Genomic DNA, 25,023 nt, shown 5'->3' on the forward strand with positions numbered 1-25,023 from the left:
GACTAGCCATGTGGCTACAAGAACAGGTGAAATGCTAGGGATCCTCGGCGCGATTCTCCGAAATTGAGGCCAAGTGTTTGCGCCATCGTGAACGCAGTCGCGTTTCACGACGGCACGAACAGGGCCCGGGCACGACCTATTCTGGCACTCACAGGGGGCCAGAACGGCACTGGAGTGGTTCACGCCGCTCCATCCTCCTTACGCGGTGCCAAATGGGCACCGCGCATGCGCAGTTGGGGCAGCTCATTCCTGCGCATGCGTAGTTGGGCCACGCCATCCTGCGCATGCGCGGGGAACTTCTTACGTGTGCCGGCCCCTCACCAAAATGGCGCCGGGGTTCTGGGGCCGGCCGCGGAAGGAAGTAGGCCCGGGGGGGGGGGGGGGAGGGGGGAGGCCAGCCCGCTGATTGATGGGCCCCAATCGCGGGCCAGACCCCATCAGAGCCCCCCCCCACCCCCAGCATTCCCGCAGAGTTCCCGCCAGCAACGACCAGGGGTGAACGGCGCCGGTGGGACTGTCATTCTTTTCGCCAGCCTCCGGGCCGGAGAATCGCCGCTCGCCGTTTCTGCCGATTCTCTGAGCGATCCGGCGCGATTCTTGGGCGCTGGTTTCGGAGGGAGTGGGAGAATCGCGTGCCGGTGTCAGGGCGGCATGGCGCAACTCGCGCAACGCCCCGACGATTCTCCCACCCAGCGTGGGGGGGGGGGGGAGAATACCACCCCCTGTGTCAAGTAACTCAAATCCTGACTCCCCAAAGCCTGTCCACCATCTACAAGGCACAAATCAGGAGTGTGATGAAATACCCTCCACTTACTTGAAGGAGTGCAACTCCAACAACACTCAAGAAGCTTAACACCATCCAGAAGAAAGCAGCCCGCTTGAATGGCACTTCATGCACATGCATTCACTCTCTCCACCACCAACGCACTGTAGCAGCATGTGTGTCCTATCTACAAGATGCACTGCAGGAACTTACCAAGGCTCCTTAAACAAACACCACTATCAACTAGAAGGACAAGATAGCAGACCCATAGGAACATCACCACCTGCAAGGTTCCCTCCAAGTCATTCACCATCCTGACTTGGAAATATATCGCCATTCCTTCACTGATGCTGGGTCAAAATCCTGGAACTCACTCCCCAACAGCACAATGGGTTTATCTGCACCACGTAGACTGCAGCGGTTCTGAAAAGCAGTTCACCACCACTTTCTCAAGGATTTTCTAGGGCTAAAGCTGCTCAAGGTTATTCTCGAAGGCCATCTGCTGTCTCCTCCACTGAAAGGCAGCAATCTTTCACCAGCCACTGGGGTAGCATTGCGGAGGCACTGTGCAGAGGCAAAGACAAGTTCTCGTTATTTGCTTGCTCCCCATTTATGTGTTGCCACCATGGCCATGAGCCAGGTGATCAACAGATAGCCCTTGTTGCCCAGTAGCCGCCCTCTTGTTTCTTGTGATAGCACAGCAGATTACGAGAATAAAGATATCGGGGACGATTATCCGAGCCCCGCGCCGGGTCGGAGAATAGCCGCAACCGCGCCACGACCCCCTGATGCCGGCGCGCAATTTTCCGAGGTGCTCCAGCTGCTCGGCCACGCAGATACAACAGAGTCCTGCCGGCGCCATTCACCCCTGGTCGCTGCAGGCGGGAACTCAGTGCGAACAGTCGGGGGGGGTGGCCTGTGTGTGGGGGGAGGGAGCCTCCGATGGGGTCAGGCCCGCGATCGGGGTCCACCTTCATGATTTCTGCCAGGATTCCACCTATTAACCTGTATGATGCACCATGTAAGGTCACACACTTTAGGGGGTGGCACGGTGGCACAGTGGTTAGCAGGGACCAGGGTTTGAATCTGACCTTGGGTGATTGCCTGGAGTCTGCGCATTCGCCCCGTGTCTGTGAGGGTTTCCTCTGGGTGCTCCAACTTCCTCTCATAGTCCAAAGATGTCCAAAGATATACAGGTTAGGTGGACTGGCTTTCCTAAATTGCCCCTTAGTGTCCAAATGTAAGACGTCGTGGGGTTAGGGGGATAGGACAGCGGAGTGGGCCTGGGTGGGTTGCTCTTTCGGAGGGTCAGTGCGGACACAATGGGTCGGATGGCTTCCTTCTGCACTGTAGGGATTCCATGTTCTATGTTAACCAGCTGGACATTGAGAGAGTGAAACCATTGACAGTCACAGTACATTTCTGAACTTACATGCAGTCTCCTGTTTCAGTGAGAGAGGCCCAGTGAAGCCTTGTACTCGCTCTGCCTGCTTCTCTCATGCAATACTCTCTCTTTGCAGGGAGAGCATCAATATTTCATGTATACAACAGTGGATGGCAAACTGTGAGATGGTGGAGAAGCAACCTGCACCAGCCTGAAAAGACCTCGGCCTGAGGAAATTCATAACTGTGGTCACCTTTCCAACCACAAGCAATGCCAACCTCACCCTGCTCCGAGGCTGCAGGTCTGCCTGCAACAAGTGGCAGATATCACCTCCTTCATGAAAATAGGATTTTGCACACAATGGGGTAAATTTTCCATTTCAGCCCGCCACGGAAATCATCGTGGGGGAGACGGAAAACCCGATGGACCATTTGAAGGTCTGTTGACCTCAGGCTGGAATTTTCGGTCTTGGGCGGGCATGACTGGAAAATCCCACCCAGTATGTCTTGCTGAGATTTACATAGGAGTGTTGCTCTCTGAAAACCCTGGGTGGATATGGCCTCTGCTGAATGCCCCTCTTCTCCTCTCTCTTCAAGTAGCTTGTACTCCTCTGTGTCACCACCGTTTATTCGCCATATCATGCTGAAGGCAAAGGAGAATGAAAACTACTGCACCCATTAATTGGAGCAAATGATCTGAACAGAACCCTTGAAGTCAGAACCAAGACCTTTAACACATGTCACACCACTCCCAATTGACTTTTTTTTATCTGTCAATGCAAACCACTAAATGCTTCCACTAATTCAGCAGCAGCCAACAGAAATCAATCAGTAACTAAACTGAAAATAGTTTATGGTCCCCTTTAAATAGTGCTGGTAAAAGCCCCTAAAATGGGGCCCAGTAGTGTCCTCCTGACCCTTCAGATAGGCCCTCATACACTCCCCAGTCTCAGTTCAGGCCAAGAAGACTGAGATTCCATTGAACTCAAAGGACTCTTCTGCTGCTTTATTTTTTTAAATAAATTCAGAGTACCCAATTTTGTTGTTCCAATTAAGGGGCAATTTAGCATGGCCAATCCACCTACCCTGCACACCTTTTTGGGCTGTGGGCGGTGAGACCCACGCAAACACTGGGAGAATGTGCAAACTCCACACGGACAGCTCTTCTGCTCCTTTAAGTACCGAACCACAACTTCTGTTGCTGGAGAGTGATGTGCCAACATTGAGATTTTGCAGTCAGGCACTGGCAAACCGCCTCTTGGCAGCAAAAATATTACCAGGAGCTAATGTGTATAATGAATGACTTCTTACTTGGGGGAAAAAAGATTAAGGGCAAATTGAGGGGAACTAGTATAATTTCTGCTCTTGTCACTATTGTAATGTGTTGCATTTAATTTGGTGAGATCACACAAAAGGACAAGTCCTTTACTTTCTATGAAATATGAGGGGTATTGTGGTAGGCAGACCATAATTTTCAAACAGAGACAATTAGTCACAAGTTCATATGCAGGACCACTGTATTAAATGAGACGGATAACAATCTGCAGTCGTAAGACTCGTGCATGAGGCGCCTCCGATTGTTTTTACTGTTGTGCTTACTCTACAAAGCAATAGAATTTTTCTACATGCAAAGTAGTCTACTATCCCCATCCAAATTTCTTCGTACATGAAACCATTATTTGATGCCAAGCAGCAGGGGTACTGATGTCTAACATCTACTCCCTTGACAGCTGCTCCAGGAAGCACTGTGAAGAGAATCTCCGTTAGTAAGTCCATCACAGCATTTTTTTCTGGTTTTATAAATTCGTAAAACTTAGCGTCATGGGCATAATAATTCCAATGTGTTCTTTTGTGGCATCCCAGAAGTATATGTTGAAAAAAAAATCATCACTTGTAGCTCTGAAAATTTAGGAACATAGGAACTGGAGTATTTCATTCAGCCGATCAAATCATTGCCCACAATCAGTTAGACCATGGCTGAACTATATCTTAACTCAATTTATCCATCTTGGGGATTCATAAACGTTAACACCCTTGCATAAACAAAAATCTATCAACCCCAGGCTTAACATTTTGAATTGAACCAGTCCTGAGAGATGTGTGGGGGGGGAAATGTTCTAGATTTCCACTACTCTGTGTGAAGAAGTCCTTCCTGACATTAATCATCTAGCTCTAATTTTAGGATTACGGTATCCCCCTCTTGTCTTGCACTCCCCCAGAAGAGATTATAGTTTCTATCTATGCTATGAAATCCTTTTACCATCTTACAGATATTTATTCATTCACTCCTTTATCTCTTACATTCAAGAAAACACAAGCCTGCTTCTGTTTATATTTAAGGGGGTAGATTTTTATAAATTTATACCTTTCATCATAAAGCATGCATATTTAGTCTGCACTAACAGTGGTGTACTGGAATTCATACTATAAAGGGAAGTGAAGAAATTGTTTGCAACCAGTCAAGGACATTGCATTCTGTACAGCAAATGATGCCCAATCAGACATAATTTCAGTGTATCTGCTGTATGCTAGTTGCCTGAAATGGATAGTTCCAGAGACCTACAAATGATTCTAACAGCTAAAGGTTATTAACTCAACCAGCTGTGTAGATAGGTGGATTTGTCTTGGCACTGGTGGGTTTTGGCAGGAAGAACATTTCCAAAAATTGACAAATAAAAAATGGATATGTGATAACGAACCCATTGATTAGATTCTAGGATTTTGATTCAGAAATAGGTGTCGAACAGCTTTCAGCCAATGTTATATTTTGTAAGAGAATAGTTAATCATAAATAAGAAACAAATGAGTGAGTTGAAGATTCAAAGCTTCGATTTTTGAAGAAGTACAATTTATTTGGTCAGGTTTATAAATTTAAAACTGAAGTTAAAAACACAATTAGGCACAAAAGAAAAGGAGAGAATGGAGCTAAATAGAGACAACAAGGCAGAATTGAAGTGCTTACATTTTTTAAAAATTGAAATATATTTTTGAATCTTTATTTTTGTAGTTAGGGCTAACACTGCGTTGAAACATTCTGCAATTGTGATGTGTTTTATTAATTTAGATTTTTGTAGTTATTATTTCATTAACAGTATGTGAGTCAAAAGCAAACAAACTAGCTTGTCCTAGGGAATCGGGAGTTTAATTATATCTGCAAGTAGTCTAAATGATAAATTACTGGCTACCGGACAGGAACAAAGCAATTTCCTGTCAAGTACATTGTTATGGAACATTATTTTCATTCAATATGGATATTCACCTGCTTCTAACTTTAGTTTCAAGATTCAACAGTATCAGCGGAAAAATAAAACTGTTGCAACTGAGAACAACATTTAGCAATTAGAAAACATTCTCAAGGAAGACCTCAGTTCATTCATTGATAAACATGTCTATGTCTCCGAAATAGAGAGGAACCAAATCAACATTTTCTATTTATTAATGAATAAAGCCAAGTGTTACCTGGCAACGTTTCTTTAGATGAACTATACCAATAAGTTTATTATTTTTGCATCAATTTACATCAGAACATTTTTATTTACAGTTATAGAAAATCTTCAATCAATGCTTAGGTGATAAATAAAATGCCTGCGTGAGGCCAGGCACAAAATGAAATTCATGCAAAAAAGGTTTGCGGCAGTTGTGAATTCTTGGCTAAAATTAGTAATTGAGCTAAAGGGTATCTGCCAGTGGGGACCGGTGGTGGAATGAAGTTTGACGAAGGGGTTATTCACATGGACCAAAAGAAGGAGGAACGAGTTGCCAATGACACAATAGCTTAAAAGAGACAGGCATGGGGCGCAGTGAACAAAGTAGGAACAACGCATTTCCAAATGATTCAATGCAGATATAAAGTAATTATCGTATTTACTGTGTGGAGTTTACTTTTGTCCCAGGCAGCTGAATTTGGAGGGCTATTTATATTATTATTTATGTCTTGTATTGTTTGGCTCGCTTTTTAAGTAATTTAGCAAAGCATGTATATTCCAAACCTAGATCAAGTAAGGATGTTAATCTTTCACTGCCAATTTCACACCTAATTATGTATCATTCTTCTTTGTGGCTGCTTCAACTCTTAACCTGTGGACAGCTAAGATTGCCTTTGACTTTGTTTCATTGATTGGACTGTTAAACATTTTGATTGTGAGTGTGAAAGAGGGAGAGAGTTAACACGTGGAAAACATTGTACACTATTAAACAGAGTGGGACAATAGCTTTCTAACAAATCATTTCTGTATAGAATTTCAGTTACATGGTGTCGATTACCATGCAAAAGGTAATGCTGACTTTTCTGTAACCTACATATAACCCCAAAGCAGCATCCTCCACATGACAACATCTCCTTCATCATCCCTCACATTTAATAATAAGCCAGTTTGTGAAAAAAACATTTACCATATTAAAATTCTGAAAATCTGCAAATTTGCCTTCTTGATGGTAAAGGCCAATTTAGGGAGACAAAATTTCCCACCCTTAAAAAACCTACCTGACTTCCACCTCATTCATCATATCCTTTCTTCTCACTCTTCCCTGCCTCAAGGCTAGCTATTGTATCTTTGATGACTGAGTCCACAGTTAAACCATTAATCCTTCTCACCCAGGTTCGGCCCTCAGTTGTGGTCCACTAAGTCCAAGGGGTGCAAAATTTAAAGGATGTGGCAGAGAACTTGCTTAACCACGCACCGCCATACCTGGCAGAACCACTTAAAACACAATTGGGGGGGGGGGGGAGCAGCACGGTGGCGCAGTGGGTTAGCCCTGCTGCCTCACGGCGCTGAGGTCCCAGGTTCGATCCCGGGTCTGGATCACTGTCCGTGTGGAGTTTGCACATTCTCCCCATGTTTGCGTGGGTTTCACCCCCACAACCCAAAAATGTGCAGGCTAGGTGAATTGGCCATGCTAAATTGCCCCTTAATTGGAAAATAAAAATGAATTGGGTACTCTACATTTAAGAAAAACACTAAGGTCATCTCTCATCTGGACTCCTTTGCCCCCAAGCTTGAGACAATCTGACCAACTGTCTCTGCCCTTTGCCTCCCTTCCACTGCTCACCTGGACAAACTTCCTTTAATACTCCCCCTGTACTATCTGAATTAATCTTGCTCATGAGACCCACTCTCCTGTTCCCTACATCCTATCTCCACTAAACTGCTGATCTCCTGGCCCAAAGGTTAGCCAATGTTGTAAATAGTTCTCTCAAAGTGTCCCTTTTTCCTTTAGATCTGTCATTGTCATCCATCACTTCAAAAACCATCTCTTAACTTGCACTTTCCTTGCAAATTACATTACCATCGCCAGCATCCCTTTTGTCTTCAAAGCCCTTGAACATGTTGTTGCTTCCCAAATCCATTCCCATCTTACTCAGAACTCCATATTTGAATCCATCCAATCAGATTTCTGCCTCTGCCACAGTGCCGAACAGCCCTCCAAAGTCTCAAACGAAATCATACGTGACAGTGACAAGAGTAATCTTCCTTTCCTTGTCCTCCCGCATTTGACAGGGCTGATCACATCATCCTCCTCCAACACCTCACCACTATCATTGAGCTTGGTGGGACTGCTCTCACCCGGTTCATCACTTATCTGTCCAGACGCAGCCAGAGAATCATTTATAATGGCTTCTCTTCTTGTTCCCACACCCTTGCCTCTGTTGACCCCAAGGAGTGAAGGCACAGTGCTAGTTTTCACATGTGTGCTGAAGCCACTCAGCTCTACCTCATCACCATCTCTCTGGACTTCTTCACAGATGTTAAATTACCAGACTGCCATTATCCAAACTAACTTTCATGCCATCCCTATGGTTACCTACTTCTACTCAGTAACACCACTTGGCTTTGCCTTTGTCTCTGTTCATCTGCTGTTGAAGCCCTCATCACGTTACTTTGTTACTTCCAGATTTAACTATTCCAATGCACTCTCAGCTGGTCCCCCATATTCTACTCTCCACACTGCTGCCCGTGTCTGAAAGCGCAGCACGTCCCATTGCCATACCAACCCTATGCTTGCTGACTACACTGGCTCCCGATCAAGCGACATCTTGATTTTAAAATGATCATCTTTGTTTTCAAATCCCTCAATGGACTTAAGCATCCTCATCTCTGTAATCTCCTCCAGCCCCACAACCCTCTGCGATATCTGCATTCTTCTGAATCCTTGATTTTTACTGCTGCCCAATTGGTGGCCGTGCCAAAGCCCCAGGCTCCGGAATACCTTCTCGACACAGCTCCAACTCTCTCCCTGATTTCCTCCTTTGGAACGCACTCCTTGGAATGCACCATTTTGACCAAGATTTTGGTTTTCTGAGCTAATATCCCTTTAAGTGGCTTGGTGTCAGAACTTATAATGCTACTGTGAATCATTACATTACATTATATTAAAGGAGTTACATAAATATAAGTTGTTATTGTTGGCATTATCATTATATCTCATAACATTACAGAACTCAGACAAGAGTTGGTAGCAGATGTCCATCCTTTGAGACTCATCATCACTGTTGTGCATCATTGAGTTATTGTCACTGGAACTATATTCCTGCATCACGGCCTTTGATTGACTAGCACCAGTGTGTAAGTTGTGAAAGTTGTCAAATTGGTTCAGTCATGAGGTTGCTGCAGAAAGATACTCAGCAGGTTTTGTATCCAGAAGCTGTGCCTTATTCTGTTGATGTATTCTCTAAGCAATCATTCCTCACGCTTTCACACTGGAGTTGAGAGGATTGACAGTGTGCAGAAGGCTGTGCCTTGACTTCACACTGTACACCGCACAGAAGAATAGATTACTAGGAACGATAGGTTGTCTGTTTCTTTCAACTTCCACTATGACTGCTCTTCGCATCTCTGGAGGTATAATACACTAATATTGGTAACAGCTAGTTACTTCCTCAATAGGTTTAATAGGCCAATAATTAAATGGAAGAAGGTGTTAAAAACAGAGTTCAATTTATTTTCAAGGATGGTGCGTTCCCATAATTAGGCAGGTACACTCAACAGAGTGCTGGAGATGTACACCAGATGGTGTTTCAGTCAGTGCTAACCAGATTTCATTGGATGTTATCCCATTAGCTTTGAGCCAACTTTAGCTTTTGTCTCGATGCTGTGTTTCTTGTAATTTAAAGTGTGGTCCAGTGTTACATTGGGTAAAGATACACTTTCAGGGAACCCGGGCACGATTTAATCGGAAAAAAGCTATGCCCGGTTTCGGACGTGTTTAGCTGCAGCCCTGAGAAATGTTCCCGGGAACACTGCCTCACTCCCCCTCCACCTAATAAGGTGACTTGGGCCTAATCCCTGGCAGTACCAATCTGGCACCCAGGCACCCTGACAGTGCCCCTGTCAGCCTGACAGTGCTACCTGGATACCTAGCGTGCCAGGCTGGAAGTGCCAAGGTGCCAGGCTGGAAGTGCCAAGGTGCCCAGGTGGCAGAGGGAGTGCTAAAGTGCCACCCTTCCCTGTCCCTGACCACCTGTGATCTCTAATGACCTGGGAGACCCCCCAGGTGGCATTACAACTGGTCCATGTTTGTGGAAACCAGTTCTAAACGTTGCCCTGGCGAGGTCGCCCAGGTGCAGCCATTAGATCCCAAATGCTGCGGGAACCCTGCAAACACATATTTAAATGAGCCAGCTGATCTGGATCATGCCCAATGAGGGCGTGATCCAGATCGCGATGTCTCGCGAGACTTTGTTAATTTTGGCGAGGCATTAGGAGAGTCGCAAAACTCACCAGAGGCCTCTTGCGAGATTGAACGGCCTCATCCCAACACCAAGTCAGGCGCGACGAGGCTGTTAAATCACACCCCTCATTAGTGCGCACAAAAGTGTTTTATTAACAAGAATTATACATCAGCCGTATGGCTGTAGCCAGCTCCCAAAATGTCTCTGCCTATGAGCCTCACTCACCATAGAGTGATTCCACACTCTGACTATTGCTCATTCAGGCCATATGACCCTTATTCTGCTGTTGCCCTTAAAGCGATAATTACATCTTTCCCCCTTTAAGTCCTTTATACAATCTTCAATAACTAATTCACTCATTTACATGAGTTGAACAATTATAAATCGAGTTTTGACGGGTTTTTTCTCTTCCTTGTGGAGCAGTGAAATTCTGTTGTCTGGAATGCTTCTACAGGATCAACATTAACAGAACTGCACTAATGGGTACTTCTTCTGGCACATACGATTCTTCACTATTTGCTTCTACAGAGACACCAGTCATGTCGATAAAAGGCCTAGCAAGTTCTTTCATGTTTATGGGTTCAGATACATTTCTTGATGGGTGGCACGTAGCACAGTGGTTAGCACCTTGGCTTCACAGCTCGAGGGCCCCAGGTTCAATTCCCAGCTTGGGTCACTGTCTGTGCGGAGTCTGCACGTTATCCTCGTGTCTACGTAGGTTTCCTTCGGGTGCTACGGTTTCCTCCGACGGTCACAACGATGTGCACATTAGATCGATTGGCCATGCTAAATTGCCCTTAGTGTCCAAAAAGACGTAGGTTGGGTTACGGGGATGGGGTGGGGGTGTGGGCTTGAATGGGGTGCTCTTTCCAGGGGCTGGTGTAGACTCAATGGTCCGAATGGCCTCTTTCTGCACTGTAAATTCTATGATTCCATGAACACTGACTGCTGGACTGCCTCTCTGGTCCTCAAGTGGTCCACTTGTTTACCAGCGATCCGTCCCTCCACGTCCACTTGGTACGAAAGGGTTCCGTCTTAGAGACCATAATTCCAGGGAACCAACTTGATCCCCCTACCGAAGTTTCTCACAAATACGGCTTAATTTACCATAAATGATCAGGCTATACTATATAAATCATATCTTGCTTTCTGATTATTTTGACTGTCTTCTACCCTCCCTGGCAAATCTGGAAACACGAGGCACACTCTCATTCTGAGACGATGTTTCATTAGCAGTTCTGCTGGTGGAACTCTCGTTGGTGCTTGTGGAGTGGTACAATAGCTAAGGAGGTATCGTGAAATTATGGGTCTGGATTCTCCTACACGCAGAGTACGCCGCGCCACGTATCGACGGCCTCAGGCCATTGCCTGACGCCCGCTGTACCATGCTCCGCCCCCGACGGGCCGAGTTCCCGATGGTGTGGGTCTCTCACATCGAGAACTCGGCGTGGTGGCTGCAGACTCAGTCCAGCCACAGTCGGGGGAGGGCCGATCCACAGGCAGGGGGGCATTATTCGGGACTGGGGGCACTGTGAGAGTGTGGTCCGGGGCGCACTAAAATAAGCTCAGTGGAGCAGGAACAGGCCTGAAACAATGGATCAACCCTGTTTATGGGTCTTCGGAAGGAGGTCAAAGCGGGATGTTCAGAATTGGGCAATCATGAGATTGGAGACATTGGAGGGAAGACCTCCAAGGGAGATGAGATTAGTAACAGTCATGGGCACAACAGTTTGATGTTTGGAAGTGGACTCATGGTCCAGAGGGAGGTAGGGAGGTGTTCAGCCTGTGCTAGACAGAAGTCAGTGTACCAAACAAGAACAGTGTCACCTCTATCTTCAGGTTTGATGATGATGTTGGGTTGGACCTAAGAGAATGGAGTCAGCAGATTCAGAGTGAGACTGATTAAAGTGAGTGAGAGGTGCAGGGAAATTGAGATGACTGATTTTACACCAGCAGTTCACAATGAACAGATACTGAGAGGGTAGGAAGCCCTAGAAGGAGGGGCCTAGAGGAGGGAAGATATTGGAGACAAGTGAAGGGATCTACTAAGCAGGGAGGCCTTATTAAATTCCATTTTCTAGTGAGAAGGCCTTACTAGTGAGAAGGCCTTATTAAAATCCATTTTCAATCCACTGAGTCAGATTAAGTAGTTGGTTCATTCAGGAGTATCCAAGAGCAGTAACCTGTTTGTTCTCGGATAAACAATTGATTTCATTGGAATTAAAATCAGGTGGCTTCTATAAAGGGCGAGCGATCAGCCCTGCCAGATTACTGACCAGGTGGTGAGGTTGAATATCTAGCCCATAATATTGTCGACTTGTACACCACTTCCACTTCACCTGTCGCCCTCAGCATATAACCTAAATCCAGTGCTTCTTCGAATCCTTTTTCAGAGGCCATCAGTCATGCAAGTGACATCGACGTTTAAATTATCTGCAGATTCTTTATGATAAGTCTGAGTGGGTCAGATGAGTACTTTTCCTGCAAATGTGTTTCCCGATATCTTGCACATAGTTGGTGGCCTATAAACTACACCCAGTAATGTAATGATACCTGCATTGCTTTTTTAACGTTACCCAATAGATTCTATCCTTGACACTCTTAACGGCAGCTGCCAACAATCAAACACAAAAGAGCAGGGCTTCAGCACTGTGGATCTTCTCGCGACCAAAGGGTAAGTGTATGGGTTAGGGGAGGGCACTTGAGCATGGTCTCCCTAATGTTCCCAGCAGAGGTCTGGGGTCTAGGGCCTCCTGATGTGGCCAGAGGTGACTGTGCAGAGCAAGGTTTGCCAGCACAACTGGCTGCTGTCTGGCACTCTGAGAGAAGGCGGGACTGTCATGGTACAGGGAGGCCTGTGAGATTTGAGGGTCCTGGGATGGAAGCCCTAATTGATTTCCAGTCTCTTTCCTTCTCCAATTACTCATAGATATCAAAAAGGATGTTGGTGTCGGTTCCGCAGCAGCTGCTATCATATTGCTGGTGGAAGCCCAGGTGGCCTGATGCCAGAGAAGGTGGCAGCAGCAACAACGCAGGCTGGAGGCGGCACCCCATGTGCAGGGGGTGGCTACAAACACTGAAGACCTGGCTGCCCATCAGGCTGAGGAGGAACCCAGAAGGAGAGGCCAGCAATGTCCCTCGGTGCACAGGCGTCGTTGGTCTTTCAATGAGATGATGGATAGTATGTACTGCAGAAGACTCTGTCTCAGGAGTGAGACACTTCGGCACCTGTGCGGACTTGGCACCCCGTGGAGGAGTAAGAGGCCACCCTCTCCCAGTGGCTGTGAAGGTTACCACAGCCCTCAAGTATTATACCACTGGAGGGGCAGCACGGTGGCCTAGTGGTTAGCACAACCGCCTCACGGCGCTGAGGTCCCAGGTTCGATCCCGGCTCTGGGTCACTGTCCGTGTGGAGTTTGCACATTCTCCCCGTGTCTGCGTGGGTTTCGCCCCCACAACCCAAAAATGTGCAGAGTAGGTGGATTGGACACGCTAAATTGCCCCTTAATTGGAAAAAATAATTGGGTAATCTAAATTTTTTTTAAAAAAGTATTATGCCACTGGTTAATTCCAGGGCTCGAGCAGGGACCCGTGGGGAATTTCATAATCTACAGCCCACAGGTGCATCCTGTAGTAGGGACGACACGGTGGTACAGTGATTAGCACTGCTGCCTACGACGCTGAGGACCCGGGTTCGATCCGGACCCTGGTCACTGTCCGTGTGGAGTTTGCACATTCTCCCCGTGTCTGCGTGGGTTTCATCCCCACAACGCAATGATGTGCAGGTTAGGTGGATTGGCCACGCTAAATTGCCCCTTAATTGGGAATAAAAAATTGGGTACTTTAAAATTATTTTTAAAACTAGGTGTATCCGGAAGGTAACAGGTGCCCTGTATTCCCAGGTTTCAGTCTTTATCAACTTCAACCAGGACCAGGCCCACCAAAATGTCCGGATTGCAGGATTCTGCACCGTTGCCGGGATGCCCCAGATCCAGGGGGCAATAGATGGCACGCATGTCGCCCTGCATGCACCGGGGCATCAGTCAGTGTCCTTTATTAACAGGAAGGGTTTCCACTCCCCGAATGTTCAGATTGTGTGTGACTATCGCCTCCGTATCATGCACGTGGGTGCCCACTATCGAGAGAACGTGAGTAACAGCTACATCCTGTGACACTCGGAGTTCCCCGGCATCTGCGAGGACCACCCCAGGATGACGGGATGGCTCCTGGGGGCAATGAATACCGGCTGAGGTCCTAGCTGATGACGCCGGTGTGGAGCCTGAGATCAAGACGGAGACCCGTTATAATGAGACCCATGCTGCCACCCGTGCTGTCACTGAGCGGTGCATTGGACTGCTAAAATGCAGTTCCGGTGCCTGGACAGCTCTGGTGGTGCCTTGCAGTGCACCCCACAGGATTTAATGCTTTTTGGTAATTTGCTGTACACCTCCACCCTATCCCTGTAACTCAGCAACCCCACCTACCCTTTTTGGACACAATGGGGCAATTTAACGTGACCAATCCACCTAACCCGCACATCTTTGGACTGTGGGAGGAAACCGGAGGCCCCAAAAGAATCCAAGGCAGTCAGGGGGAGAATGTGCAGACTCCGCACAGACAGTGACCCAAGCCGGGAATCGAAAGCAGGTCCCTGGCACTGTGAAGCAACAGTGCTCACCACTGTACCGCCCACAAATGATCAGCTCTGGGAGAACCTTGTCCAGAGGCTCGGCATCTGACTACATGCTCAATGGGTCAACGTCATCTATGGGCACTGACATGAAGGGGTTGTGCTGGTGGGTGCAAGGGGGTTCTGAGGAACAAGCATGAAGATCGGATGTGGACAGGGTGCAAAGTGTCAGCCAGCGATTTGGTGGGAGGAGGGATTTGGGAATTTGAGATATGCCAGGCGGACTGATCCCAGGAGACAGCTTGTAACCTACCCTTGCAACTTGGTAGAGGTCGACGGTCTTTTACTGACATTGGATGGCTGTCCTCCTGGTCATGCTGCCCGACCTGACAGCTGCTGCCATTGCCTCCCAAGCGGCATTACTGACCCTGCTGCTGGTCTCCGACCTCCTCGGGGGAACAGGATGTCCTGCCTCTCATCCACAGCATCAAGGGCGGCACAGTTGCTAACACTGTTGCTTCACAGCGCCAGGGACCCGGGTTTGATTCCCAGCTTGAGTCACTGTCTGTGAGGAGTCTGCACGTTCTCCCCATGTCTGCGTGGGTTTCCTCCGGGTGCTCCAGTTTCCTCCCACAAGTCCCGAAAGACGTGCTTGTTAGGTAAATTAGACATTCTGAATTCTCCCTCTGTATACCTGAACAGGCTCCAGAGTGTGGCGACTAGGAGATTTCCGCAGTAACTTCATTACAGTGTTAATGTACGCCTATTTGTGACACTAATAAGATTATTACTACTATAAGAAGCCTGGCCAGGTCAGCAACCACAAAGAGCGGAGCAGGTCTTGCGCACTGCCATGCTTGTGTGTTGACTGGCAGTGAATGGTGTGGGAGCGCTTAAAAGCAGCTCCCTCTTGTTAGTGGCGAGACTCTGAGGCACGAGTCCAGCGAATCTGACGGCGAGGCAGCCAGTAATGGTGAGAATTTCATGGGCTGCGTTCACGCCAACACGGCATTGAGGAACACCCTGCCAAACGCACCCAAAATGACACTTGGAAATGTCTCCGTTGAATCATGTCCTAAACCTAAAATTGAAATTAAAACTTCAGGTTACTGGGGAAACAAACAGGCTGAGACCAGATAAAAGGCACAGACCATTCTGGCTTAAACCACTGCGTGGACAAGTTGGAAGACATGATCAGGAAGGTTAAATCTGAGAACGGAGATTTTAAAAAGGTGACTGCAGCTGCTTCAGTTAATTATAAGAAACTGTTAACCAGAACTGGCCACATGGTGCACAGAGTGGTCACTGAGGGGTTTGGATAAAGGTGTTTCTGGGAGATCCTCACCATCAAATATGCCATGAGCAAGACTGAGGAGGTTCTGTAGAAGTGCACCATTTTGCTAAAGACAGTGCCCATGGAACTGGGGTTGGCAGTGTGCTACTGTCAGCTGACGATCAAGAGATAAATCCTCAAGGAAAGGGAGCTGGAATTCTACCCGAGCAAATTCAGAGCTGAGTAGGACTTTGTGGCTGAAATAGTGTCAAAAGGCTGAGTGGATCCATGAGATTTATTTGTTATATCTGATATTTACGTGCAATTTGTAATATTTATTTTGACCACAATTTTCCTGTTAATTCATGTATGATTTATGTTGATTTGGTGTGATTGCTAAAGTAAAAGTTATAATTAGTTTTCTTGTTGAGGTCGTTTGGGAAATTCAGTCCTTTTGGTTGGTTGGGGATCAAAACAAAATTTTAAAATTATGTAGAATGTAACAGCTGAACAGTCAGGTACTGAGTGAAAATGTTTTTTTTTAAATTTAGAGTACCCAATTATTTTTTTTCCAAACCAGCAGAGGGCAGCAGAGCAGAGCTACTGATCAGCTGTTCTGGGGAAATTTGCATACGTGCAGTGCGGTCAGCCTAAGTTGAAGGTGAACCTGCGAAGAAGACCCAAGGAGTTTGAGTAAAGGCAAGCAACCAGCAGAGGGCAGCAGAGCAGAGCTACTGATCAGCTGTTCTGGGGAAATTTGCATACGTGCAGTGCGGTCAGCCTAAGTTGAAGGTGAACCTGCGAAGAAGACCCAAGGAGTTTGAGTAAAGGCAAGCAACCAGCAGAGGGCAGCAGAGCAGAGCTACTGATCAGCTGTTCTGGGGAAATTTGCATACGTGCAGTGCGGTCAGCCTAAATTGAAGGTGAACCTGCGAAGAAGACCCAAGGAGTTTGAGTAAAGGCAAGCAACCAGCAGAGGGCAGCAGAGCAGAGCTACTGATCAGCTGTTCTGGGGAAATTTGCATACGTGCAGTGCGGTCAGCCTAAGTTGAAGGTGGTTTGTGGAGGGGCTGTTGGCAAGTGACAGTTAAACCCGAAACACTTTGTGAGTGTTTCCCACCCTACCTCCTCCTCTAACCAACCCCCCCACCCCACGGTGGTTGGGAAGCGGGAGCAGGGGCCTGTCGTGAAGGTGAGTGAGTGCCTTTAAATTTGCTTACCTTTCAGCGGGATCAGGGTTTGAGGTAATATCAGGTAAGCTCTTCCTTTCTTTTTCTTTTTCTTGTTTTTTTTTAATCTAGAGGGGATGTCAGGGAAGGCAGTACAATGCTCCTCCTGCAGAATGTTTGAGGTGAGGGACGCCGTCAGTGTCCCTGCTGATTTCATCTGTGGGAAGTGCACCCAACTCCAGCTCCTCAAAAACCGTGTTAGGGACCTGGAGCTTGAGCTGGATGAACTTCGGATCATTCGGGAGGCAGAGGGGGTCATAGATAGGAGCTTCAGGGAAGTAGTTACACCAAAGACTGCAGATAGATGGGTAACAGTAAGAGGGACTGGGAAGAAGCAGTCAGTGCAGGGACCCCCTGCGGTCGTTCCCCTGAGTAACAAGTATACCGTTTTGGATACTTGTGGGGGGGACGACTTACCAGGGGTAAGCCATGGGGTACGGGCCTCTGGCACGGAGTCTGTCCCTGTTGCTCAGAAGGGAAGGGGGGAAAGGAGTAGAACATTAGTAATTGGGGACTCAATAGTCAGGGGCACAGATAGGAGATTTTGTGGGAGCGAGAGAGACTCACGTTTGGTATGTTGCCTCCCAGGTGCAAGGGTACGTGATGTCTCGGATCGTGTTTTCCGGGTCCTTAAGGGGGAGGGGGAGCAGCCCCAAGTCGTAGTCCACATTGGCACTAACGACATAGGTAGGAAAGGGGACAAGGATGTCAGGCAGGCCTTTAGGGAGCTAGGATGGAGGCTCAGAGCGAGAACAAACAGAGGTGTTATCTCTGGGTTGTTGCCCGTGCCACGTGATAGTGAGATGAGGAATAGGGAGAGAGAGCAATTAAACACGTGGCTACAGGGATGGTGCAGGCGGGAGGGATTCAGATTTCTGGATAACTGGGGCTCTTTCTGGGGAAGGTGGGACCTCTATAGACAGGATGGTCTACATCTGAACCTGAGGGGCACCAATATCCTGGGGGGGAGATTTGTTAGTACTCTTGGGGGGGGTTTAAACTAATTCAGCAGGGGCATGGGAACCTGGATTGTAGTTTTGGGGTGCGAGAGATTGAGAGTAGAGAGGTCAGGAGCACAGTTTTGACTTCGCAGGAGGGCGGCAGTGTTCAGGTCTGTGGTTTGAAGTGTGTCTATTTCAATGCTAGGAGTATACGAAATAAGGTAGGGGAACTGGCAGCATGGGTTGGTACCTGGGACTTCGATGTTGTGGCCATTTCAGAGACATGGATAGAGCAGGGACAGGAATGGTTGTTGCAGGTTCCGGGGTTTAGGTGCTTTAGTAAGGTCAGAGAAGGGGGCAAAAGAGGGGGAGGTGTGGCGCTGCTAGTCAAGGACAGTATTACGGTGGTAGAAAGGATGCAAGATGGGGACTCTTCTTCCGAGGTAGTATGGGCTGAGGTTAGAAACAGGAAAGGAGAGGTCACCCTGTTGGGAGTTTTCTATAGGCCACCTAATAGTTCTAGAGATGTAGAGGAAAGGATGGCGAAGATGATTCTGGAAAAGAGTGAAAGTAACAGGGTAGTTGTTATGGGAGACTTTAACTTTCCTAATATTGACTGGAAAAGATATAGTTCGAGTACATTGGATGGGTCGTTCTTTGTACAATGTGTGCAGGAGGGTTTTCTGACACAATATGTTGACAGGCCAACAAGAGGTGAGGCCACTTTGGATTTGGTTTTGGGTAATGAACCAGGCCAGGTGTTAGATCTGGAGGTAGGTGAACACTTTGGAGACAGTGACCACAATTCGGTGACCTTTACGTTAGTGATGGAAAGGGATAAGTATACCCCGCAGAGCAAGAGTTATAGCTGGGGGAAGGGCAATTATGATGCCATTAGACATGACTTAGGATGTGTTGGTTGGAGAAGTAGGCTGCAAGGGTTGGGCACACTGGATATGTGGAGCTTGTTCAAGGAACAGCTATTGCATGTTCTTGATAAGTACGTACCAGTCAGGCAGGGAGGAAGGGGTCGAGCGAGGGAACCGTGGTTTACCAAAGAAGTGGAATCTCTTGTTAAGAGGAAGAAGGAGGCCTATGTGAAGATGAGGCGTGAAGTTTCAGTTGGGGCGCTTGATAGTTACAAGGAAGCGAGGAAGGATCTAAAGAGAGAGCTGAGACGAGCAAGGAGGGGACATGAGAAGTCTTTGGCAGGTAGGATCAAGGAAAACCCAAAAGCTTTCTATAGGTATGTCAGGAATAAAAGAATGACTAGGGTAAGAGTAGGGCCAGTCAAGGACAGTGGTGGGAAGTTGTGTGTGGAGGCTGAGGAGATAAGCGAGATACTAAATGAATACTTTTCGTCAGTATTCACTCAAGAAAAAGATAATATTGAGGAGGAGAATGCTGAGACCCAGGCTATTAGAATAGATGGCATTGAGGTGCGTAGGGAAGAAGTGTTGGCAATTCTGGACAAGGTGAAAATAGATAAGTCCCCGGGGCCGGATGGGATTTATCCTAGGATTCTCTGGGAAGCCAGGGAAGAGATTGCTGAGCCTTTGGCTTTGATTTTTAGGTCATCATTGGCTACAGGAATAGTGCCAGAGGACTGGAGGATAGCAAATGTGGTCCCTTTGTTCAAGAAGGGGAGTAGAGATAACCCCGGTAACTATAGGCCGGTGAGCCTAACGTCTGTGGTGGGTAAAGTCTTGGAGAGGATTATAAAAGATACGATTTATAATCATCTAGATAGGAATAATATGATTAGGGATAGTCAGCATGGTTTTGTGAAGGGTAGGTCATGCCTCACAAACCTTATCGAGTTCTTTGAGAAGGTGACTGAACAGGTAGACGAGGGTAGAGCAGTTGATGTGGTGTATATGGATTTCAGTAAAGCGTTTGATAAGGTTCCCCACGGTCGGCTATTGCAGAAAATACGGAGGCTGGGGATTGAGGGTGATTTAGAGATGTGGATCAGAAATTGGCTAGTTGAAAGAAGACAGAGAGTGGTAGTTGATGGGAAATGTTCAGAATGGAGTTCAGTTACGAGTGGTGTACCACAAGGATCTGTTCTGGGGCCGTTGCTGTTTGTCATTTTTATAAATGACCTAGAGGAGGGCGCAGAAGGATGGGTGAGTAAATTTGCAGACGACACTAAAGTCGGTGGAGTTGTAGACAGTGCGGAAGGATGTTGCAGGTTACAGAGGGACATAGATAAGCTGCAGAGCTGGGCTGAGAGGTGGCAAATGGAGTTTAATGTGGAGAAGTGTGAGGTGATTCACTTTGGAAAGAATAACAGGAATGCGGAATATTTGGCTAATGGTAAAATTCTTGGTAGTGTGGATGAGCAGAGGGATCTCGGTGTCCATGTACATAGATCCTTGAAAGTTGCCACCCAGGTTGATAGGGTTGTGAAGAAGGCCTATGGTGTGTTGGCCTTTATTGGTAGAGGGATTGAGTTCCGGAGCCATGAGGTCATGATGCAGCTGTACCAAACTCTGGTACGGCCGCATTTGGAGTATTGCGTACAGTTCTGGTCGCCTCATTATAGGAAGGACGTGGAAGCTTTGGAACGGGTGCAGAGGAGATTTACCAGGATGTTGCCTGGTATGGAGGGAAAATCTTATGAGGAAAGGCTGATGGACTTGAGGTTGTTTTCGTTAGAGAGAAGAAGGTTAAGAGGTGACTTAATAGAGGCATACAAAATGATCAGAGGGTTAGATAGGGTGGACAGCGAGAGCCTTCTCCCGCGGATGGAGGTGGCTAGCACGAGGGGACATAGCCTTAAATTGAGGGGTAATAGATATAGGACAGAGGTCAGAGGTGGGTTTTTTACGCAAAGAGTGGTGAGGCCGTGGAATGCCCTACCTGCAACAGTAGTGAACTCGCCAACATTGAGGGCATTTAAAAATTTATTGGATAAGCATATGGATGATAAGGGCATAGTGTAGGTTAGATGGCCTTTAGTTTTTTTTTTTTCCATGTCGGTGCAACATCGAGGGCCGAAGGGCCTGTACTGCGCTGTATCGTTCTATGTTCTATGTTCTAATTAAGGGTCAATTAGCGTGGCCAATTCACCTAACCTGCACACCTTTGGGTTATGGGGGTGAAACCCACACAGATACAGGGAGAATGTACAGACTTCTGACAGACAGTGACCCGGGGCCGGGATAAACCCTGGTCCTCAGCGCCATAGGCAGCAGTGCTAACCACTGCGCCACCATGCCACCCTGAAAACGGTTCTCCTATTTTTATTTGAATATCACATTGTCTGATGCATTTTGTCCAAAAGTGGCTCTAAAACCAGCAAAAAGTTCAAGTTACCAACTGTGGAAGTCTTCACTGGAATGTAATAATTTTCAGAATCTGAACTGGATTACAGAATCTTCTTTTAAAAAAAATAAATTTCGAGTACCCAAATCATTTTTTCCAATTAAGGGGCAATTTAGTGTGGCCAATCCACCTATCCTGCACATCTTTGGGTTGTGGGGGCGAAACCCATGCAGACACGGGGCGCATGTGCAAACTCCACACGGACAGTGACCCAGGGCCGGGATCGAACCTGGGACCTCGGCGCCGTGAGGCAGCTGTGCTGCCCTTGCATTACAGAATCTTGACTATTGAACAGATGTACATTTTTACTCTGAAGTTCAGAAGGAGTTATTACAATTTTTTATTTTTTTTTAAATATAAATTTCGAGTACCCAATTATTTTTTCCAATTAAGGGGCAATTTAGAGTGGCCAATCTACCTATCCTGCACATCTTTGGGTTGTGGGGGTGAAACCGACGCAGACACGGGGAGAATGTGCAAACTCCACACGGACAGTGACCCGTAGCTGGGATTCGAACCCGGGTCCTCAGCGCCGTAGGCAGTAATGCTAACCACTGTGCCACCGTGCTGCCCAGTTATTACAATTATTAAGGTAGTTGTTTGAAATGCAGACTTTATCCATTGGTCTGCTTTGCCCCTATTCCAACTCTCTTCTGTCACGTTATTCCTTGTTGGACTTGGTTGAAGGTGACCATCCCCAGTCTACTTAAAAATAAATGCAAATAATGATCAATATGTTTGGCTCTGTAGGTCTCATTTTGGATATTGCCACCACAACTGATCATTAAGCAGTCCATTGTTCACCTGAGAATCAGTCGGAATAGTAATTCACATCCAGGACTTTCAAACAGCACTGAAAGCAGGGCCAAAGTGAAAACTGGTTGTTGACCTATGTCCCTACTAACTTATTGTTATGGCATTCTGGGCTAGTGCGTGGTCAATTCCAGCCCCACTTGACCCGGAGTCGCAACACAACTGTATTACTAAATAATTCTTAGAAAAATAACCGAAGTCTTTGACCTTTGGCTGCCCAATAACTAGAGTTACCAGGTTTGTAAGTTGAAACAACAATTATTTCTTATTTATAACAAGAACAATAATGAAATATGCAGTAAATACAGCTGGTTAACTATTATATAATTCCTAATGTCCCCACCCTCTGTACACGCACACACATAAGACAGACAAACACAGAGGGGGAGAGAGGGGTGAAAATAATAAGGATGAAATGCAAAAGGTAAGTCTTTGTTTCTAGCATCTTTGCTTAAATCCAGGCTTTCAGTTCGAGGTTTTCACTGTAGATTCATGCAGATTCTGTGTCCAGCTATGCTGTTTGTTCTTCCTTTAATCTAGGCTTTCAGCCTGTTACAGTTTCCCTGTGGATTCATTCATTCAGGTTCTCTGTAGGTTCAGAAATACATCAACTCACAGTCTTTCTGGACCGAGAAGGAGCAGGTCCTTGTCCCTGTGATTTCAGGTGTCAACTCTGGAAATCATCCCATTCGGGCAGTATCCAATCACTACCTGTTACCGGGCAGAATATGCCCTTCTAGCCAATTCATTGGCCACCAGCCAATCAATCAAACTCAGCCCATTCTAACTCTTTGGTGCCGAAAGATCTGGGTCTTGCTGTCCAATGCTAGCGGCACCATATACTATGTTGCAATTTCTAGAATTCCTCATTCTCTCTGCTGCTCGACTTAAAGATACATATCCATTAAGCATCCACAGATCAAAAATAATAATGGCAAAATTAAATGAAGGAGAATAAGGGAATCAGCCGGAAGGACCATTGAAGCACCATTGACTTGGGCAATAGCATAACATGGATAATACATGTTGTACATCTTTAAATGGAAATCTGGAGCAATATACGAGGAGTGACTTCTTAATAATATTTCCGGGTTACAGTATTGCCCAAAATTATCACCAATTAAACTTTTATTGCTTCTCGTGTAGCTAAATTTGAATTATTGATACTGTATTTTGTTCTATTGAGTGGGGAATGGGTGGGGAGGCTCAGTGGATGGCATTCCAATAAATATTGAATCACATTATTTTCCATCTATTGCATATTTGTCGTTAATCTTTTCTAACATTGTGGCAGGGTCTCTTGTGTCTTAAAAGCTTTTTTTCAATAGCTCTCTGCTATCATGCAAGTCAGGGCGAGACAGTCCACCGTTCAGATAAATCTATAAGTCATTACAAGCGCTGTGGTGAAGGTTTTGCCTTCTTGTCTGTACAGAGCTGATGATTAGACTTCTTAACTTTTTTTAATTTTCTACTTATGTGCAGTGTTGATACATTTTATTTAAAGCAAATTTTCTCTCCGCAGGTCCTTCTGAAAGCCTCCGTCTCAGTTGGTGACTATGCATCTGCAGCTGCCACAGTCTTTTTGATTGACAGATTTCTATACTGGGTCGATGCATCCAGCAAACTTCTGCAGGTTGCCAAGGGCCTGCACAAGCGTCGCCTTGAAATACCAATCGCGCCACAGGTGGTTATTCGCCAGGCCCGAGTGTCTGTAAATTCAGGTGACGTAACTCCTGTTGATCTTTCTCCGTTTCCGTGGCAAAACTCCAATTAACAAGTACTTGACTAATCAAGAGGACATTTTGTTCTATTTGAGATGGGGAGGGGAGAGTGGGGGAGAGAATGTCATTCCACTGAGCATAGTGCCATCTTTTCAAACCCACTGCTGACCCTTTGAACAGGCACAAAGGCCCAGAAAGAAAAGGATTTTGAGCCAAAAGGGTAGAGTGATTGTGAATGGGTGTGGAAAGTACTAATTGGTGGCTTTGTTCCCTCACAAATGTACCCTGCGATTTCAAACGAGATGCCTGAATTGCTATACTTCTGATCAAGAGTTTAATAAAACAGATTAGTATTCTGTCAGTTTTTCCCTATCTCTTTCATCAAATTCACTTTTTTCAGCAAGGCCACTTGACTATACAAACAATACAGCTGCTGGCTGATTGAAGTAACCCAATACGTTTTCTCACACTGTGTTACCTGAATTGCCCACTGCTTTGTTGTCTCTATATACCACTAAATTGTGAACTATACGGTATCATTACTGAAACAATTCTTCTGATTCTTAGATTGCCTTTGTTAAACCTAGAGGCAGGTAAACGGCTACTTAGACACCACAAAGAAAGGTGGTTGTTAAGGATCCATTTAATTTGTATTATACGTACTGGGAAAAATAGTAGAGGAAATAAAGATTGTCAAAGTAGGGCACAGGAAATTGAAACAAAATTGGATAATAGCATATGGAATGCACAATGAATCATTAAAAACCATGTCTCATTTTTCAAAGCAGTAAATTTGGAACCTTGTCATCTTTCTCAGTTGAATGAAGCCCTTTTGCGTGATATTAATGTTTGAATGTGCCAATAATGCAGATGTAATTTCTTTCCCCACTATTTTAATAGAGACATTCATTTTTTTTAGTTCAATAAAAATATAACTCCCATTAGAGGACAAAACATGTTAAGTGTTCATATTCCAATATTATCATGATTTCACTCCACAGGTATTTTATTTTGCAGCATTGCTTGTAACTTGGGAAGTCTTACCTGTTCAGGGATAGTTAAATAACAAAATACTTGCATTTATATAGCACCTTTCATGACCAAAGGGGATTCTAAAATGAATTACATTCAATGACATACTTTTGAAGTTTAGACACTGCTGTAACATAGGAAATGCTGCAGCAAGGTTCCGCAATGTGTTCATGTATTGGTTGAGTTATTGCAATTGGTCAGGACGAGGAAGAACCATAAGCGGGATTCTCCGACCTGGA

At 46.1% G+C, this 25,023-nt stretch overlaps 1 protein-coding gene across 4 annotated transcripts in view; it reads left to right on the top strand.

Moving 5' to 3' along the window:
- alpk1 (alpha-kinase 1) overlaps positions 1 to 25,023 on the top strand; it is a 210,346-nt gene that overhangs the window by 117,928 nt on the left and 67,395 nt on the right. For all 4 annotated transcript variants that reach the window (XM_038792179.1, XM_038792183.1, XM_038792180.1 and 1 more), the window contains one exon: positions 23,554 to 23,752. In XM_038792179.1, the coding sequence (XP_038648107.1) occupies positions 23,554 to 23,752 (199 nt within the window). The remainder of the gene's footprint in view (positions 1 to 23,553; positions 23,753 to 25,023) is intronic.

Source organism: Scyliorhinus canicula, chromosome 3, assembly GCF_902713615.1.
Source record: "Scyliorhinus canicula chromosome 3, sScyCan1.1, whole genome shotgun sequence".
NCBI lineage: Eukaryota > Metazoa > Chordata > Chondrichthyes > Carcharhiniformes > Scyliorhinidae > Scyliorhinus > Scyliorhinus canicula.